Source organism: Balaenoptera musculus, chromosome 1, assembly GCF_009873245.2.
Source record: "Balaenoptera musculus isolate JJ_BM4_2016_0621 chromosome 1, mBalMus1.pri.v3, whole genome shotgun sequence".
NCBI classification, from domain to species: domain Eukaryota; kingdom Metazoa; phylum Chordata; class Mammalia; order Artiodactyla; family Balaenopteridae; genus Balaenoptera; species Balaenoptera musculus.
In genome coordinates this window covers 117,846,733-117,864,754 of record NC_045785.1, presented here as the reverse complement: position 1 = coordinate 117,864,754, position 18,022 = coordinate 117,846,733, and the positions used below count along the sequence as shown (strand labels likewise).

The 18,022-nt window shown below is 49.1% G+C and overlaps 3 protein-coding genes across 6 annotated transcripts; 1 reads left to right on the top strand and 2 right to left on the bottom strand.

Moving 5' to 3' along the window:
- The first annotated feature begins 1,062 nt into the window (after nucleotides 1-1,062).
- APOA2 (apolipoprotein A2) lies at nucleotides 1,063-2,426 on the top strand. Its single transcript, XM_036834573.1, has 4 exons — nucleotides 1,063-1,144; nucleotides 1,300-1,375; nucleotides 1,684-1,816; nucleotides 2,192-2,426. The coding sequence occupies exons 2-4, from the start codon at nucleotides 1,324-1,326 to the stop codon at nucleotides 2,316-2,318; spliced, it is 312 nt and encodes a 103-aa protein (XP_036690468.1). The 5' UTR covers nucleotides 1,063-1,144; nucleotides 1,300-1,323; the 3' UTR covers nucleotides 2,319-2,426.
- A 2,254-nt stretch (nucleotides 2,427-4,680) lies between these two features.
- Nucleotides 4,681-8,318, bottom strand: FCER1G (Fc fragment of IgE receptor Ig). 2 transcript variants are annotated; one of them, XM_036834551.1, is made up of 5 exons: nucleotides 7,817-8,308; nucleotides 5,844-5,935; nucleotides 5,648-5,683; nucleotides 5,200-5,220; nucleotides 4,681-5,045 (listed from the first exon to the last, which is right to left on the bottom strand). In XM_036834551.1, the coding sequence occupies exons 1-5, from the start codon at nucleotides 8,127-8,129 to the stop codon at nucleotides 4,983-4,985; spliced, it is 525 nt and encodes a 174-aa protein (XP_036690446.1). In that variant the 5' UTR covers nucleotides 8,130-8,308; the 3' UTR covers nucleotides 4,681-4,982. The 2 variants fall into 2 exon arrangements, with proteins under 2 accessions (XP_036690446.1, XP_036690456.1); XM_036834561.1 differs by lacking the exon at nucleotides 5,648-5,683 and having other exon boundaries at nucleotides 7,817-8,318.
- Nucleotides 8,319-8,828: 510 nt separating this feature from the next.
- On the bottom strand, nucleotides 8,829-17,830 carry NDUFS2 (NADH:ubiquinone oxidoreductase core subunit S2). 3 transcript variants are annotated; one of them, XM_036872064.1, is made up of 14 exons: nucleotides 17,709-17,830; nucleotides 16,798-16,904; nucleotides 14,217-14,407; nucleotides 12,378-12,498; nucleotides 12,084-12,196; nucleotides 11,754-11,828; nucleotides 11,508-11,585; nucleotides 11,280-11,365; nucleotides 10,956-11,075; nucleotides 10,117-10,246; nucleotides 9,742-9,837; nucleotides 9,480-9,563; nucleotides 9,279-9,336; nucleotides 8,832-9,078 (listed from the first exon to the last, which is right to left on the bottom strand). In XM_036872064.1, the coding sequence occupies exons 1-14, from the start codon at nucleotides 17,798-17,800 to the stop codon at nucleotides 9,041-9,043; spliced, it is 1,389 nt and encodes a 462-aa protein (XP_036727959.1). In that variant the 5' UTR covers nucleotides 17,801-17,830; the 3' UTR covers nucleotides 8,832-9,040. The 3 variants fall into 3 exon arrangements, with proteins under 3 accessions (XP_036727967.1, XP_036727959.1, XP_036727971.1); XM_036872072.1 differs by lacking the exon at nucleotides 9,279-9,336 and having other exon boundaries at nucleotides 8,829-9,078; nucleotides 17,709-17,812; XM_036872076.1 differs by lacking the exon at nucleotides 11,754-11,828 and having other exon boundaries at nucleotides 8,841-9,078; nucleotides 17,709-17,812.
- Nucleotides 17,831-18,022: the final 192 nt, after the last annotated feature.

Genomic DNA, 18,022 nt, shown 5'->3' with positions numbered 1-18,022 from the left:
TCAATGCGCTCCATTCCAAAGCTACAGACAAGTCAATGGAGTGCCCTTCAAGAACTAAGTGCTCCACAGGGGAATAGTTGAAGATAGAATAAGATTTCTTAGGCTCTTGTCGCCTCCCCACTAGCTCTCACATCACCACTCCCATCTCTCAGGAATGCTCTACGTATACTTTGAGGGCAAAAGGATGAAAGATACAAATACTTCTGGTATCTATTTAGCTGACTTCACCCAAATACCTTGGGCCTGGGGAATGCACCTCTGCCTTCCCTCACAGTCTGGGCTGGGACAAGGGTCAGGGCCTTGGTCAGAGGGATGCTGTGGCTCCTGCTGACTCATATTGGCTGACCATTGCCTAGAACTGGTAAGGTGATCAAATGCCCAGAGACCTTCAACCTTTATCCTTGGTAGAAGCCTCTCATTCACCTCTTTTCCTGCCAGAGCACTCCAATTCAGGGGGAGGGCAGCGGCTGCTTTCTGAATTTGTTTTATTGGGGGTGGGCTGTGCTCACTGATCAGCACTCAGGAAGGTCATTCTGGGCTCTAGTGTTTTCTCTCCCATCTCATCCATTACACATTAACTCAAAAAGGTACAGAGTCAATCACATCTGGCCTCTGGCCCTAACCCTTATTGTCCTAACCTGCATTCCCCTCACCCATGTCTCTGATTTTATGTCCTTTCATCTGTTCCCCAATACCTCTCTGCCAAGTTGCAGTGACAGGGGATAGGGTTGGGAGATGAAATATACCCATAATGGGACAAAGATACCAAGGGCTGAGGGCTTGATATGTCAGAGCTTTCCAGGGGAAAAGAACCTAGGAATCCTGCTTCCTGAAGAATTCAAATCCAAGGACTACTGGGCCCAGGCCCCAAAGGAATGGATCTTGAATAGGCCTAAAGTATACCCCTTTGGCATCCATTAAGGCCTGCACCCCCTGCCTCTTACCCCATCACCATGAGTCCCCTACGTGCTGTCCTCTCCTCCCCCCATTTCTCTAACTTGTTTACTCCAGGATAGCCCCTGCCCCACTGGACTCCTCCAAAGTACTTGTCACCTGACAGGGGGGTGGGGAAGCATACAGATATATAACCCCTGCCTCCCTAGCCAGGCCAGGCACAGACGGCAAGGACAGCAACGCTGACTAGGTAAAGTAAGGGAGTAAGAGGTGAGGACAGCATCCAAAGATTTAACTGTAGAAAAGGAGGGAAGCAGGTTGGCGTGGACATGTAGGTAGGGGTCTCTCGGGAGGGGCTGAAGCCCATTCGCTTCAGTGACCTTCCTTGCCCCCACCTGTTCGCAGGCCACTTTCCCTTCCATTAACACCATGAAGCTGCTTGCAATGGCCGTGCTGCTCCTTACCATCTGTAGCCTTGAAGGTGGGTGCGGTATGAAGAGGGGTCCCAAGGAGGAAAAGGTGCTTGGGTCCTAGCTGCCCATCTGTCTGTTCTCCTATGCCCAGGTCTGGCAACCAGAGAGCTTAAAAGAAAAATCATTCCCTCTCTAAAGTCCAGAAAGCGCATCCAAAGACCTGGAGCTGGATACCTGTTCGGGGAGAGAGCTGAGAGCTGAGGCTGAATACTGGCAGAGATGTGGGACTTATTGTTGGGAACTCAGCTGAGGATGTGTGTGTGTGTGTGTGTGTGTGTGTGTGTGTGTGCGTGTGTGTGTTTCTGTGTATGTGCAGGGGCTTTGGTTCGGAGACAGGCAGAGGAGCTGAATCTGCAGAACCTGGTCTCTCAGTACTTCCAGATTGTGACCGACTATGGCAAGGACCTGCTGGAGAAGGCCAAGGGCTCAGAGCTTCAAATCCAGGCCAAGTAAGTCTCAACAAAGGGGGTTCATGGACCAGGGGGCTATGGAGAGAAAGAGGGGAAGCTGGGAGGTCCTACAGAAGACTGAGGTAAGGGGTGGGGGTTAGGGAGGATGAGGTTTAAATTGTAGAGAAAATTCCTTCATCACCCCACAGATCCCATGGACCTCTTGGACAGATAGGGGTAGCAGACACTGGGCTCTGAATTTCTATCTCTATGGTCTGTTCCTCTGCCCAGCGGAGGGCTTGCCTCTCCTCCTAGGAGCTTTGCCATGCCAGGATAGACCAGGCACTAGAGTTTGGGGACTTGGGTCTCACCTCCCACCACCAAGAAGGCCCCTACCAGTCCCTCATCCTGACTTCTAATCCCTCACATATCCAGGGCCTACTTTGAGAAGGCACAGGAGCAGCTGACGCCCCTGGTCAAGAAGGCTGGAACTGATCTGGTTAACTTCTTGAGCGGTGTTATGGACCTCAAAACACAACCTGTTGCCAAGTGCATTGTCTAGAATGTTGTCTTCCATCCCCAGCTGGCCCCTGGAACACCCACTGGCCAGGCCTAGAGCTCCTCTTCCTACCTACTCCTTGTTTTCTACAATAAATATTGAAGGAATCAAGTTGTGAGCCTGGTATGTTTTGGGGACTGGGAAAAGTAGGGGTAGTGGAGGAGGAGTAGGAGGGAGAACAAAGAGAAATCTGCTTCTAACAGGAGAGGGGTTTTGGTGTGAAGGGGTGGAGAATGGGTTGAAGAGACCAGTGATGGAAATGACAGGGTAAGGGTGCCTGTGACTCTTCTCCAAACCCCAGGAATTTTTCTACAGGCCTGGGAATGGCCCTGCAGGAGAAACTAAAGAGACTTTGCCGTGGACATGGTACCTTGAAAGGCATGAAAGTTTCATGAGCTGAATCCCTAGACTCCTGGAGGTCACGGGAAATGAGAGCACCCTTCAGAATTTCCTCTATCATACTATGAAGAGGAGAAAGCTTCCCAAAAATGAGCTCAAAGGTGTCACCCAAAGCCCCTCCCTTCCCTTCTGAGCCAGGGGAACACTGTGTTTCCCCCCATCCTGCAATAAAAGACTCCTCTCCCTGAAGGTGCTCTAATCCTTCCATTTGAAACCTCTCACCTAGACCCCCTGTCTGGGAACACCCATTCCAAGCCTCTCCCCCACTGTTATCTGGGTGCTATTCATGGAACTGGCCCAAGTTCTGGTAGCCATCTTAGAGCCTGGAGCTAGTAGACGTGGTAGCCAGTTAAAGGCCTAACAGGTCTCCAACTTGATGGACATGTGGGACTTGAGAAATTTTGGTAGCTGTGACACCTGGATTAAATCAAAATGGAATGGAGGTCAGGCTGGACTGATGCAGGAGACTCACAATCCCAAAATGGGAAAATGGGCATTTTCCAATAAAAGTTTACTTCACTTTATATTTAAAATAGTTACTTCTCTACCCCAACTCATTCCTCATATCTCATCTGAAATCACCTTTTCCCCAGACACCAGAGATAGCTCCAATTTCTTCTGTATATATATATATGTTTTTTAAATTTTTATTTTATATTGGAGTTTTGTTGATTAACAATGTTGTGTTTCAGGTGTACAGCAGAGTGATTCAGTTATACATGTATCTGTTCTATTTCAAATTCTTTTCCCATTTAGGTTATTACAGAGTATTGAACAGAGTTCCCTGTGCTATACAGTAGGTCCTTGTTGGTTATCTATTTTAACTATAGCAGTGTGTACATGTCAATCCCAAACTCCCAATCTATCCCTCCCCCACTCTTCTGTATACTGATCAACCTCTTCAGTCTGGGCTTTAAGACCCTTACCACTCATGATTACTTTCTTCCCCTTTCTGTCTCAGTATCTTTTTTTTTTTTTCCTCATGTGGCGAAACGTGCAGGGACAGAGATCTGTCCGTCACTCGCAAGATGACATTGGACAGGTTAATTAACTTCAAAGAGCCTGAATTTCCTCACAGTGTTAATGAGCGGATCAAATGGTACGACAGGATGGAAAACACATTGAAAAGTGTAAGTCACCATGCAGTACAAAGTATTGCCCAGCATAGGGGGTTGCTAGGGGTAAGCCTGGAGACTCTGGACCCATTTGGACAGGGCTGCTGGATCAGAGGTAGAACTGACAGCATCAGATGGGATTCAGATACTACCAGGGAATCCTGCCTAGAAATAGGACAGGCACTGAGAAGAGGGATTTCTTCACCACTCACCCATGTGGTTGGAGGAACTGGCCTCCCATCTGGACCTGACTTGCTCCCCTTTGCCTTACCCTCGTCCAACCCAGACCTGGCTCCCTCAGGTCCCTCTTGCCCCAGAATCCACTGAAAACACTGTTCCCATAAAACCTTCCATTGGGAGCATCACACAAGCTTTTGTCACACCATCCCTTCTGCATGTTTGGCTTTTCAGCTATGCTAATGCCCATATGCACGTATATTGCGAGCTGTGCTCACACTGCTCCCTGAAGCCCACTCTGATCTGGACTGGTGACTATTTGGGGTTGGACAGCCAGGCTTCTCCGCAACCCAACCTTGTTTCAGTTGTCAGACACAGAGGGCCAAGCTGGGTGCGGAAGTCACTTCTTGGGTTCAAATGTCTCTGAAAGTGCCTAGACTCCCAACACATTACGCCCTGCTCCAGCACCCTGCTAGAGAGCCTGGGGGTCAAGGGTCTCATCCTTCCCCCAGTCACAGTCAGTATTCATCCCTCAATCAAGCAGAACAGCTCTGGTCTATTAGACTATGAGTTACGGAAGGTCAGGAACTAAATTTGCCTTGTGATATCTTCAGTATCCAGCCTAGGCTAGTAGAGGCTGAGTAAATGTATGTTAAATGAATGAATGAATAGAGTCCAGTCTGTGGTAGCTTTATTGATGTTAGTCCCTTCCCTTCCCATCGTTTAGTGGGAGTTGGGGATGGGGAAGAGGAGAAGGGTGGCATAAAGAGGTGAGACTAGAATATAAACATTAATGAAGAGCATCTGAGGCCTTTGACAGGGAGGAGGAACCACTGGTGTCTATTAATGGGGGGCATAGCGTCATTACAGGGATAGGGTCAGCTGGCATTAACGGCGGGGAGGCATATGTGATGCCAGCTACGAGGGCTGGGAGGAGAGTGGAAGAAGGAAGTGACCAAGGGCATCTGTTCTAAAGTTATTGTGGCGGTTTCTCATGCTTCAGGGTCTCATAAGTCTCCTGGTTCCGGGTGCTCAGGCCCTGGAGGTGGAAGTCAGAGGATAGTCAGGAGCTTGAGCCCATCATAGAGCCTCCTACCCACCCCCAGAGGCCCTACCCCTTCCAAAGTTCACTCAAAAGCCCACCCTCTTCTGCTGACTTCTTGGGACTGGGGTTGGGAGGCAGGTTCACTCACCGTGTAAATGCCATCTGATTTCTGCAGAGGTAAAAGGGGCAAGGCATTAGAAACCCACATCTCCTCCAGGGCCCCTCAGCATCTTCTCCCCTACCCAGGGAGGTATGTGGCCAGGGGTGGCTAGAGGGCCCTCCCATGGATACTCTGGGGCATGAATGCACATTTTCCCATATGGCTACCAACACACATATACACACAACATACAACTCTCTCATGTACTCCTTGTCACTCTACACTTGACTCTTCCTCGTCACCTGTTGAATATTTTACTTGTGATTGGGCTAGGTGGCAGGGTGGGTAGGATGAGGTAGGAGGGGGACCTCTGAAGCTTATACAGATCAGCACCTGAGTCCCATGCTCCCCAGAGATCTCAGATCCCAAGGCTAAGGCCCCAGAAGGGCTGAGAGACTGAAAAATTGTTGATACCCAGTTGAGGAAGGGTCCATACCTCAAGGCTGGCTGTAGCTGCCTTTCGCACCTGCAGCTGGAGTAGGGGAAAGGCCGTTAGTACAGGTGAAGTTAGTGGCCCAACCCCACCTCCAAACGCTGTAGGGGAGCCCCTTTTATTCCCTCTCTTTGGAGCCATGCTGCCACCACCCTCCCACTTCTCCTTCCAGCCCTCACCCCACTCTGCCCAGCCTTACCTTGAGTCGACAGTAGAGCAGGGTGAGGATAATACCATATAGAAACAGGATCGCATCCAGGATATAGCAGAGCTGAGGCTCTCCCAGGCCCGCTGAGGGGACAGAGGGTACCCATGGGGTCAGGGGCAGCAGGAAAGATCTGGTGCTCAGAGGAGAGAAAGAAAGGACTCTGGGAGGTAGGACGGGGCTTGGAGGGGCACCGTCCCAGGGAATAAACTTCATCTTCCTCTCTAGATTCCTATTTCTCTCACTTCTCCCTCTTCTTCCTCACCCTAGGGTAGGGGTAGGACAGGAAGTGTGAACAGTTCTGCTGTGATGGAACTCATAGGTTCTGAGAGATGAGAGCTTCCCCCTCAGCCCCCAACCCTCTCTTTTTAGCACTGTGGGTTCCTCAGATACCACTGAGCACTCCATAGCCCTCAAGGGACCCATTTGAGTTCACTGAGCCAAGACCAAAACCTCAGCCCAGGGGGGTAAAGTGAGTGGAGGCAGTGACAAATTTCAGCAGAGAAACCACAGGGGTGTCTCTGCTAAGTCCTGTGACCTGTGGCTAAGGGCTGGACAGGAAGAGTGTGAGCTGAGGAAAGGAGGGAAGGCAATCACTCTATTATGGGTCATCTAGCCTCAGCCACATCGCTTTCTGCGCCCCCCCCCCCCCCCCGCCCCGCAACTAAGACACTTAAATATGTAAAAACAAGGTGCCTGCTTTCCTTGGCCTTATAGATACCGATGGCTCTGCACATAAGGCTGAGCGAGTGTGTTAGCCCAGGCTCAAGGGAATGAGCACAAGCTGTATGGATTCCGGCCCTGGGTACTCTGCCCTGTTACTCACTCTGGGCCACTGAGAGAGGAAGTTTCATTCAAGGAAAAAAAATCAAATAAAGTCTGAGCTCCAGCCTCTATCTGCTCTGACCCTTATCAGAAGAGCTCATGGGCATGTGACATACGGGTGAAGTACGTTTTATTCTGTGATGCTCTTTCACAGACGGTTATTACATAAATCTCAAAACTACCCCGTGAGGGAAACATCATCGCCATTTTGTAGATGACGAAACCAAGGCTCAGAAAAGCTTAAGTAATTCATTTAGGGTCATAGCATTAAGTGCCAGAGCTGGAATTCAAATTCAGGCTTTCTGCTTTCCAAGTTTGTGCCCTCTCTTTTATGCCTCAGTGCCCCTGCTCCCTCATCCCATGGCAGCAGACTGGCCGCTCACTTAGTCCTTCCCTCCATCTTCACAGCTGGGCTGGTGGAACTCCATCCCGGTCCATCTCTTTTAATTTCCCCACTTTCCCTGAAGTTTCACTAACCTCTTCCTCCCCGAACCCCAGCTGTTAACTATCCCTCTTCAAAACACAGACAATCCAAACAGAGCGAGGAGAGTTTAGAGAACGCCTGGAGCCTCAGAGGTGCAGAGGACTTCCCATTTCTGCCTGCATTTCTCAGCTGACGCTCAGCTCTCTGGAACTGGGCATTGTACGCTGCCCACCCTCACATCAACTGTGCCTTAGTGATGACCCACAGAAGCCGCAATCACGTATTTGACTATCTCTGCCTCACTCCTAAACACAAGGAGAGGCCCCTGCCTTCCTAAAGGGGGCTTTATAAATATTATTTAACCAGCTAGAGATCAGCTCCCAATGGATAAGACCAAAGGCACCCCACAGAAAATGCTGATCATGGGAAACGGAAATTTTCCCCAGACCAGCTTTTCATGTCATACATCCACTCCCCTCCTCTGCCAAACTGAAGACTTACGTGTGTATCAGTCCTGAAAAAGTAGGAAGGGGACAAGAAAGGAGGGAACTACAATTCCTGCGCCCTGACAGAGACTGGACAGGACCAGCCTCAGGGTCTCTGTGCCCATCCTCCCAGTGCCAGCCTTCCTCTGCCTGTCCCTGCCTCAGCCCTCAGACACACGCCCTTGATTCCCACCCTGGAGCCCAGCTCACTGTCCCTCAGCAAAGCCTCTTACCTGCTTGTTCAACCAAAAGGAGTAAGAGCAAGACCACTGCTGGAAACATCTTGGGCAGGGGCCGAGGGGCCGTGAGCTGGGGATCAGACGCTCCGATGGCACTGTGCAGCTGTGCTCTGCGAGCGGCTCCCTGACCACAGAACTGTCCCCTTCCTGCCACGCCTTCCTCTGAGCTCTGGCCCCTTCCCCTTCCTGCACTAGAGACCGGGCGGCTCCCGGAAGGGCCAACTAAGGGAACTACGAGATCTGGTCTCCTATGCCTCCGTCCTTCAGTGACCAAGCCCCTGCTACCATGGAAAGAGGCAACACCCATGCTTGGGAAAGGCTATCTAAACCCGCCATCTCACTCTAGCCCTGTTCAGAGACAGAGCTCTGATAACTTGCCCCTCAAAATTCCCTAAGACCCCATGATAGCCCCTTTCTCTCCCACCTGGAACTTTGTACCCAGTCTTGATTTGAGGAGTTTACCAACTAGCGTGGGCAGCAAGGTTTCGGCAGGGAGGAAGTAAGGGAAAAAGAGGAAATGGGCAATGGAGAAGTGGAAAGGACAAGAGTCACAAAAGGGGCGGAGATGAACAGGAAAAACTGCTAAGGACAGAGTCTAACAGAGAAGTAGAGGGTTAACACTCATAAGTTTCCCATCAAGGTGAAAGACAGGGACTTCCCTGGTGGTGCAGTGGTTGAGAATCTGCCTGCCAATGCAGGGGACACGGGTTCGAGCCCTGGTCTGGAGCTCCTGGTCATGCCGCAGAGCAACTGGGCCCATGAGCCACAACTACTGAGCCTGCGTGTCTGGAGCCTGTGCCCCGCAACAAGAGAGGCTGCAATAGTGAGAGGCCCGCGCACCGCGATGAAGAGTGGCCCCCACACCGCGATGAAGAGTGGCCCCCGCTTGCCGCAACTAGAGAAAGCCCTCGCACAGAAACGAAGACCCAACACAGCCAAAAATAAATTAAAAAAAAAAAAAAAAAAAGTGAAAGACAGTAAGATACTGAGAAAGTCATACCAGAAGTTTGGGCTTGGGGCCAGAAGGCGGCTAATTTATTACAATTTCTCCTTTTCCAGTACATGCACAGAAAGCCTGACAGCTAAACATTCATGTACGTGTACATACACACACACACACACACACACACACACACACACACAGAGTCCCATTCCCAACGATGGACAGGCTCCGCAGAAGAAGCAGGTAGGCAGGGAGGTCCAATGCTGTTCCCGTGCTCACCGATCTACTTCTCCAAACACAATATCTTGGGTACCTAGGAGGTCAGGGGGAGGAGAAAAAAAGTGATGTTACCAAGAATCTAGAACTCATTACTGTGCTCAGGAAACTGAGGATTTGAGGATTTGAGTCTATGCCCATCGTCTATGTTGAACAGGAAGTGTTCAGTTTCTGTCCCCAGTCAGAGTCTCAAACTCCCTTGCCTAGAACACGTCTACTACACAACAGGCCTTGTACCTATGATGGCAACGACGTCCGCCAACATGTGTCCCTTAGACATCTTGTCCAAACCAGCCTGCAGAGATTAAGACAGCAATAGTGTTAGGCAAGATAAGCAGGGTAGAAGGAGGAGGAGTGAAAGTTCATAAAAATCTCAACCAAGGTCATTAATTACTGGATTCGTGTATTAGCGTTAGAATCTTTGGGGTTGGTTCTTACCAGGTGGGCAAAACCAGGAGCCTTGATCTTGCATCGATAAGGGCGGCTGCTGCCATCAGACACCAGGTACACCCCAAACTCTCCCTGTCCAAGAAGAAGGTTGGACGCCTCCATTAACAGGAAGAACCCTTTCCTCTGCCAACAAAAACCTCTCTGTTCACCCTCACGTCCTCTCTCTCACTGAGGAACAAGCATTTAACTGAACATCCATCTCCAGTCACCCACTCCGCATACTGTCCTTTCCTTCCCCTTCTTGCCTCACCTTAGGAGCCTCGATGGCAGTGTATGTGGCCCCTGGAGGAACTTGGTAGCCCTCAGTATACAACTTAAAGTGATGAATCAGTGACTCCATAGAAGTCTGGAGAGAGGAAAAACGGAGCATCAGCAAGCCAGATCCAAACTGTATGGCAGGTGTACCCACACACAGAAAATAATCTCTACCCCCAGGGAGTCTAAAATCCCCCATGTAAGTCAATGAGCAGAGAAGTTACAGAAAAAGAGAGGAGGCTACGGGAGGTTAAGAATCTTATACGGTGAATTATTTGGAAAAGGAAAACTGAAAAGTAGGATTTAATCCAAAGGTACTCCTCCCCAGCCGCTGCCCCCTTTCCCCCTTTTCCCTCCCCCTGTAGTTAACCTTCATCTCTGCTCGTTTTGGTGGAGACACTTTGGCATCATCAACCTTGATCTCCCCGGGAGGCATCTTGTTCAGGCACTGTAAGATGATTCGAAGGGACTGGCGCATCTCCTCCACCCGACACAGGTACCTGAAGTAGATGAGACAGACTCGGAGCAAGAGAAGAGCAGCCAGAGGATCAGATGTGAGGCTGGGAAGATGCCCTTGGCCAAACTGAAGAGTGCTAGGTAACCTTCCTCATTCTTTTCTCCTAGTACAGCATCTCTGCTTGGCCTGGCCACCCATATAAAACCTACAGTCTTCTGATTAGAGTACTGGGCCCTCTCCTAGTTTTCTCAGACCAAATCCTCTCCTAGTTTTCTCAGACCATGTCCTGTAGTGTTTCCCTCTTGAATTACCCTCTTAAACATTTTTTGGAGTATAGAACAGGTGAGAGTCGAAGTGACTCAAAAAGAAAACAGTAGCAAATTTTTCTTGGCGTCAGTAAAGAGGAATGGAATTTGAAGCTGAGAATCTAGTGGAAAGAGCACTGGATCAGGAGAATTCTTGTCTCAAGCACTACTAACAGAATAATATCCCAGGCTAATATCTAACTTTTCTGCTTCAGCTTTCTCAGCTATAAGATGCAGCCAAAACTAGTTCCATCTAAGACATAAGAAGAATGTAAGGGTAAAATAAAATGTCCCATAGGTGCAAGTGCTTTGAAAAGCAACCTAGTTTAACATACACAAGAGCTCCAATAGATACTGGGAAGTATGAGAAAGAAGAAAGTAGTCAAGAGAAAAGTTAGATAGGGGAAACTAGCTGGACAATGCGCTAAGAAGGGATCTGGGCCTCACCTATCATAGCAGTCCCCTCGAGAGCCAATAGGAACATCAAACTCCACCTGGTCATAAACGTCATAGGGCTGGGTCTTCCGCAGGTCCCACTGGATGCCCGAGCCCCGGAGCATTACCCCGCTGTAGAGAGTATAACGGGACCAAGGGTCACTTTCCACAAACCAAGAAAAGAGGCATGCTCTCTTCCTTAGTCTCCCCTCTCCCTCCCGCATGCTCTGGGCATGGGATACAAAGACAGCATGGCAAGGAAGGCACCACACCTGAAGCCAGGAGATTAAGCTGGAACCCACCCGCCCCTAAGGAGAGAAGTCTTATTCCTCACACCTAAAACCATAGTTAAGGGCGTCTTCTGCTGTTACAACCCCAATGTCGACTGTCCGATTTTGCCAGATCCTATTGTTGGTCAGCATCTGTTGAGCAAGAGAGCTGGTGTGTGAACACTCTTCATGACACTCTTCAAATACCTCTGTTATTTCTTTACAACTGGGGATTAAAATCCCACAGATCCTCTTGGGGCAAAAGAGGGATTTTTCCCACTGACTCCTATCTTACCTCCTCCAGCTCATCAATGCGAAGAGAGAAGTTCTTAGAAAACTCATAAATGTCATCCATAAGCCCAAGGGGTAGGTCCTAGAAGACAAATGGAGAATCGATAGTGAGTGCAGTCTCCACTAAGGAAAGCCAGCTCTGCCTCAGGGATACAGGGTTAGCGCTTCCATCAGCCAGGGCTGCCCTCCAGTGGCCACAGAGGATACAAGCAAGGACTGGACATTAAGAGAGGCAGGGGAGCCTGCTCACCTGGTGCACACCTCCTGGCCGGACATAAGCAGCATGCATCCGAGCCCCAGACACTCGCTCGTAGAACTCAAACATCTTGATAGGACACACTGGGAATTAGTGACAAAGTCCTGGGCCCCTAAGTCAAACACCATGATGGTCTACTCCCCCGCCCCCAGCCTGCTGGTGCCCAACCAAACCCTCATGACACAGAGCTCCTCAAGAATATAACCCAGGTTAAATATACCTTCTCCCCCTAAATGTTCTCTCTCCTTTTACTCTCGTCTCCTTCATACCTTCTCTACCTCTGGCACCTCCTTCCCTTGTCCTATTCTTTCCTCCTTCTCATACCTTCTCCCTTTCTTCAAACATCCAGAAGAAAGGGGTCATGGCCCCAATGTCCAGGGCATGTGTGGTCACAGCCATGATGTGGTTCAAAAGCCGAGTGATTTCTCCAAACAGCACTGTAGAGAGGTGAAGACAAGAAGAGAAGGATATAGGAGCCAAGGATCCAGGCTGACAGAGCAGTTCTGGGCAGAGCCTGGGGTCTGCATACTAAGCTCCGGTTCGGCGCTCCTAAGCTGGGGGGCAGAGGCACTATGCTGTACTCTCAGTGGGCCACAGGAAGAAGGGGATGGGGCGTACCTCGGATCCACTGTGCCCGAGGAGGAGGCTGGATGTTGAGCAACTTCTCCACAGCCAGTGAATAGGCCTGTTCGTTACACATCATGGACACATAGTCTAGCCGGTCAAAGTATGGAAGGGCCTGGGAAGAGGGAGAAATCGGGATCACATCTAACAGGCCAAGGAACCCTCAGTCTGGCTGCTAGAAGCACTGCTCTCAGTGGGCATCAGAGGTCAGTGCTACATAAACCTTCCCAACCTCAGGAGCCTCAGGAAGGCAGGATGAAACACACTGAAGGGGTGAAGGTGGGGGGACCCCAATTTGTCGTGTTTGCCAATTTCCATGGTGAAAATACTCCTACGAAGTCCCACTTTAAACTACCAACATTATGTAACTGACCACAGACAGCGCTGGGCCGAGTAGCACACCATTACACAGTATTCCCACTATACAGATACAATGGAAGTAAATACCTAAAGAGCACAGCGTAGAAAAATGTAGTAAAATAATGAAGGCATGGATTTTGATACTTCTTACCTTGATTTTTTTTAAATATTTATTTATTTGGTTGTGCCAGGTCTTAGTTGCGGCTCACCGGCTCCTTAGTTGTGGCATGCAAACCCCTAGCCGCAGCATGCATGTGGGATCCAGTTCCCTGACCAGGGATCAAACCCGGGCCCCCTGCATTGAGAGCACGGAGTCCCAACCATTGTGCCACCAGGGAAGTCCCTTGATTTTTAATATATTAAATCGCAAGCTAGTATAATGTGATTTTTAATAGCAGCTGTGTTTAACAACTGGCTCACAAAATTTCTGAAAATTTAACAGTCTGTTCTTGTGAGCCAGTATGAGTTAGCTCCAGCACACCACTGCCAACCAAGTCTTCTGGGCCAAGTGACGCCTCTGTCAAAGAAGAACGCCTCTCTGAGATACTGCAGGAGAAAGGTAATCTCAGGAGGAAATTAAGAACACCAAGAAGAATGGGATTTGTTTCTGGAGGAAGAGTCAGGTAGAGATGGTTCTTCCCCAGAATACCAAGAAAGCTAAGTCCCAGCTGTACGCTGAACCAGCTTCAGCTTCCGGGAAGGAGGCGGAGCTAAGACGCCTTGCCTTGGAACAGCCAGTTCTTGCCCTGATGTCACTGTGACGTGGGATAAAGCTACAGGGGTTAACTCCATGGACTCTGGGACCAGAAACCATCATTGCCTGGACTCTTTGGGGGAATCACATTCTAGTCAGCTGGTTCTAAATCCTAACCCCATCGTCCTCTGTTATCAAGAGCTTTCTTCATGACAGTGAGAAAAAAACTTCAGATTCCTATGCCAGATCCAATTTCTTCAAATCTGACCCTCATTATTTGGGTCACAGAGTTCTCCTAAAAACAGCAAACTCTGTTACAAACTCCCTCCCGGTCACTCTGACTCACTGAGTATTTCGAAAACAAACTTAGAATGCTGGAAGATACAAGAATCAGCTGTTAAACCTGGGGAGCTGACGTCTCTCTCCTCTTTCCCTGACCCCAAGGACACCAGCTTTGACGTACTAGTATGACATTAGAGCAGGGAAACTGAGGCACTAGAGTAAGGATAAAGGGGTCAGCCAAAAGTCAGCCCGAGAAGAGCTAGGAGTGTAGCTCCAGGTCCAAAGTATTTCTGTTTGATAAACCAAGTCCACATGATCCAAGTCAAGCATCCCCTGCCACACTCCTCCATCCTCCCAACCAAAACTATCCTAATAACCTCAACGGGCTACTCCTCTCAACACCCTCCTCCCCTGGGGTTTTGGGGCAGCGAACTGGCAAAGACCCAGGTTAAAGCATCCCCAGGTCCTGTCAACAGGTCCCCGTTCACCCCCCACACCTGCAGATAGGTCTTGTATTCAATGAGCTTCTCGGTGCCTCGGTGCAGCAGCCCGATGTGAGGGTCGCACTTGCGCACCATCTCCCCACTCAATTCCATCACTAGCCGCAGGACTCCATGGGCTGCTGGGTGCTGGGGCCCAAAGTTCAGGGTCAGGTTCGACACCAACGTGTCCTTTGGAGGGTCCACATCTGAGAAGTGGGAAATAGTTGAGCCAAATGGTAATTCCTTTGAGAACCCCCAAAAGACAGCAAGGAGTTAGCATCTCCCTGGAGACTTTCCATCTCACCATTCCATACCCTGCTGATTTCCTAACCTTTATCATAACCAGGAAGAAGACCATTAGATGGGAAAAAGGGAAGGGAGAACTAAACTTTCTGACGAGAGGGACCATGAGCCTCACTCTTTCCGTTGTCTCTCAGGATACCTTTAAAAAAATAATAATAATGATAGATAACACTTATACAGTCCTTATTATGTGCCAGGCACTACTCTAAGCACTTTACTTATTTTAATTAATTTAATTATTTCAACAACCATATAAGTAGTTGATACTATCATTATCCTCATCTCATTGGAGAAATTGAGGCCAGAAAGACTAAATGAATTGTCGGAGTTAGTAAGTGGCAGAGTCAGGATTTAACTCAGCCTGGTCAGCTCCAGACTCCACACTCTTAACCACGAAGATACACTGCTCTCCAGATGTATCTGCTGAATGGCCAGCTAATTGGGAAATGTATACTTAATTCTTACTACTACTAATTGACAGTTTTTACCCTCAAGAGGCTTATAATTTAATTTGGGAAATAAGTATATGTGAGAAACTAGTAACACAAGTCAAATTTACAAGTTGCCAAGTAAGTTGCTTAGCCGTTAAGTATTTAAAGAAAGGAAAGAACACTGTGAAGATCTCATGGAGGCAAGATATGAGTTGGTTCTTAAACACAGGGAATGATTCAGATAGGTAGAGAGAAGAGGCATCCCATGCTATGGAATGAACACACGTCAAATCTTAGAAACAAGAAAGTAAATATCTATGCAACTCTTGTCTGCCAAGAGACAGAAGATTAAGTGTTGGCAGGCAGTAGGGGGTAGGGGGTAGTGGTTCAATTATCAGTATTATTTATTTATTTATTTATTTTAAATTTATTTATTTAATTTATTTATTTTTGGCTGCATTGGGTCTTCACTGGTACACACGGGCTTTCTCTAGTTGTGGCGAGCAGGGGCTACACTTCGTTGCGGTGCGTGGGCTTCTCACTGCAGTGGTTTCTCTTGTTGCGGAGCACGGACTCTAGGCGTAGGGGCTTCAGCAGTTGTGGCTCACAGGCTCAGTAGTTGTGGCGCACGGGCTTAGTTGCTCCACGGCATGTGGGATCTTCCCGGATCAGGGCTCGAACCCGTGTCCCCTGCATTGGCAGGCAGATTCTTAACCACTGCACCACCAGGGAAGCCCCAATTATCAGTATTATTAATAACACTTAGGGAGGACTTAGCATGAGCCAGTCACTATATTATGTGGTTTATGTTACCTGTATCTCATTTAATCCTTACAATAATGCTGTGAAGTAGGTACTTTATTCACTGGTAAATGGAGAGTTGAGATCTGAAACCAGAGTCCACCTATGCAACCAAAATTCTTCACCATGGGCTTTGGAGTCAGACAGACCCACGTACAAATCCACCTGTGTCCTCGACCACTTTTTAATCTCTCTACACCATTATTTCCTCAAAATTGGGATAATATTAGTATCACTCTCATAGGGTTGTTGTAACAACTAAGTGAAATAATGCATACAAAAACACTCAGCACACGGTAAGCACTCAGCTATTGTTACTGTTAAATTTTTGAAAGGCACCTGGAAGTTCCTTTAAAGGTTTTCGAGCAAAAGAATGAATGACATGCTAAAATGATGTTTGGGGAAGATAAAGCCACAGACACTGTATAGGATAGCTGGAGGGAGACTATATCAGTGGCAAGAACCCATCAAAGAAACTTCCGAAATAATCAAGATCTAATACAAAATAAATCGAAACAACAAAGGGAGAAATGACCAGATGTGAAACATTGTTAAAGAATCTGCATGTTATTGGACATAAACATGGAGGGCAAGAGAGAAAAAAGAGCCAAAGGTGACTAAAAAGTTTCAATCCTGAGGGATTAGGAGAATGAGGGAGTCACTGATCAAAATTAAAAATCACAAGGAAGAGCTAGTTTTGATGGGGGTAAAAATGTTTCCTATTCAGAAAGGTTTCATTTGGGTGCCAGTGGGAAAAACCACCTTGTCAAGAGAGGGAGATGGAAATATACTGAACCTCTGGAAAAAGCTGAAGCTAAAGATATAAATTTGGTAGGGATCTTCGAGCGTTGGCTGGGACCTTCTCTTTCTTTTCTCTTGGAATATTCTACTTGACAAATACCTCCTATTATCACTATTGTCACGTTTGTCGAGTTGCAAGGTTAAAGATGCAAAAAGAGTTGGCGGCTAAAATTTGCCTCACACGGAAAGCTCAAGAGCACTCAGAAATCAGCTTGGGGCATGGAGGGGTGTGGGTTGGGACAGTGGCACTGGGCACTCACCATTCCAAGGTGGAGGCTTCCAGTGGGCTGTTTCCTTGGTGGGGTACATGACAGCGCCCCCAAACTGCTCTGCCCATTCCACATCTGGCTGCCATTGCCGAGCACCTCTGGGGAGGTAATGACACATCCTAGACAAAGGGCCTGAACAGTGCTTGGTTCCTCTGTTCCCATTCACTTTCAGGTGGGCCCAGGGAAGGGTGTCTTGGATTCTTCAATGCCAAGTCACTGACACAGAGTTGTGTCGCTCTGGCAGAACAAACTGGAATTCTAGAGGTTCCATGCTTACTAACAACTTATTCCTGAAATCACTTCACCTATCACCCGTACGCATGCAAAGCTGGGGATCCCAGCTCCTTTAAATTCTGGTCATATTCATATTCCCATCCTGGTGAATGTGAACTCAAGAAAGGTGTTTATTCAAGGTCAACCCACGAGTAAAAAAAGAAAGGGGGGTGGGGCATGCTGGCTCCTTGGCTCTGCTCAAGTATGGCCAGAACAATGCACTGGGGCCAACCCGGGGATTCTTGGTTTATGTTCCTCCTTTAAGCCTATCGGGGTTGCTCTCCTCTTCTTCCACAGCGTCTAAGGAGACTTTTCACCAGTCGCGCCCCACCCGTGAAGGGGTTTGGGAAAAGCAGCAGGACATAAACGGAGGGTGACATTATCACTAACACTGAGGCGCAGAGTCTCCCTCCAACTGATTTCACCTCCGGCAGATCGAGCTCAAACCCTCTTTCCTCCCTCGGTCAAGGCAGGCACCACTGGATCCTGGAACTCGATAGAGCAGGCCTGGGCGAGGGGTCACGGGCCTGGGTCATTCTTTCATAGGGGGTCACAGGGCCCGTGGAGTCCCCGGACTCGAGAAACCCTAGCCCTGGGGACAGCGCATCGAGGGCTACCCTTGGTCTCACCTGGTGGGCTGAATCGGCAGTCGGGCCCCAGCCCCGGGCCGCACCAGGGCCGCGACGCCCCGGAGGCCGCATAGAGCCCTGAGCGTCGCCATCTTGCCCCGCCACAGACTGCGGGAAGGAGAACCGGGCGGAAGTGCCTCTTGCGCGCCTCCTTGTGGGCTTCTCGCCTATTGGCACCACGCAGCCGCCCTCTTGGAAGCTGGCGGGGTCGCCGAGCGCGAACCTGACAACATCCGGGTTTTGCACCCGGGCTTCACTTTCGCTTAAATACCGGAGGCTGGGGCCCTTGCTTCCCACCGCTCCTGGTGGGCTCT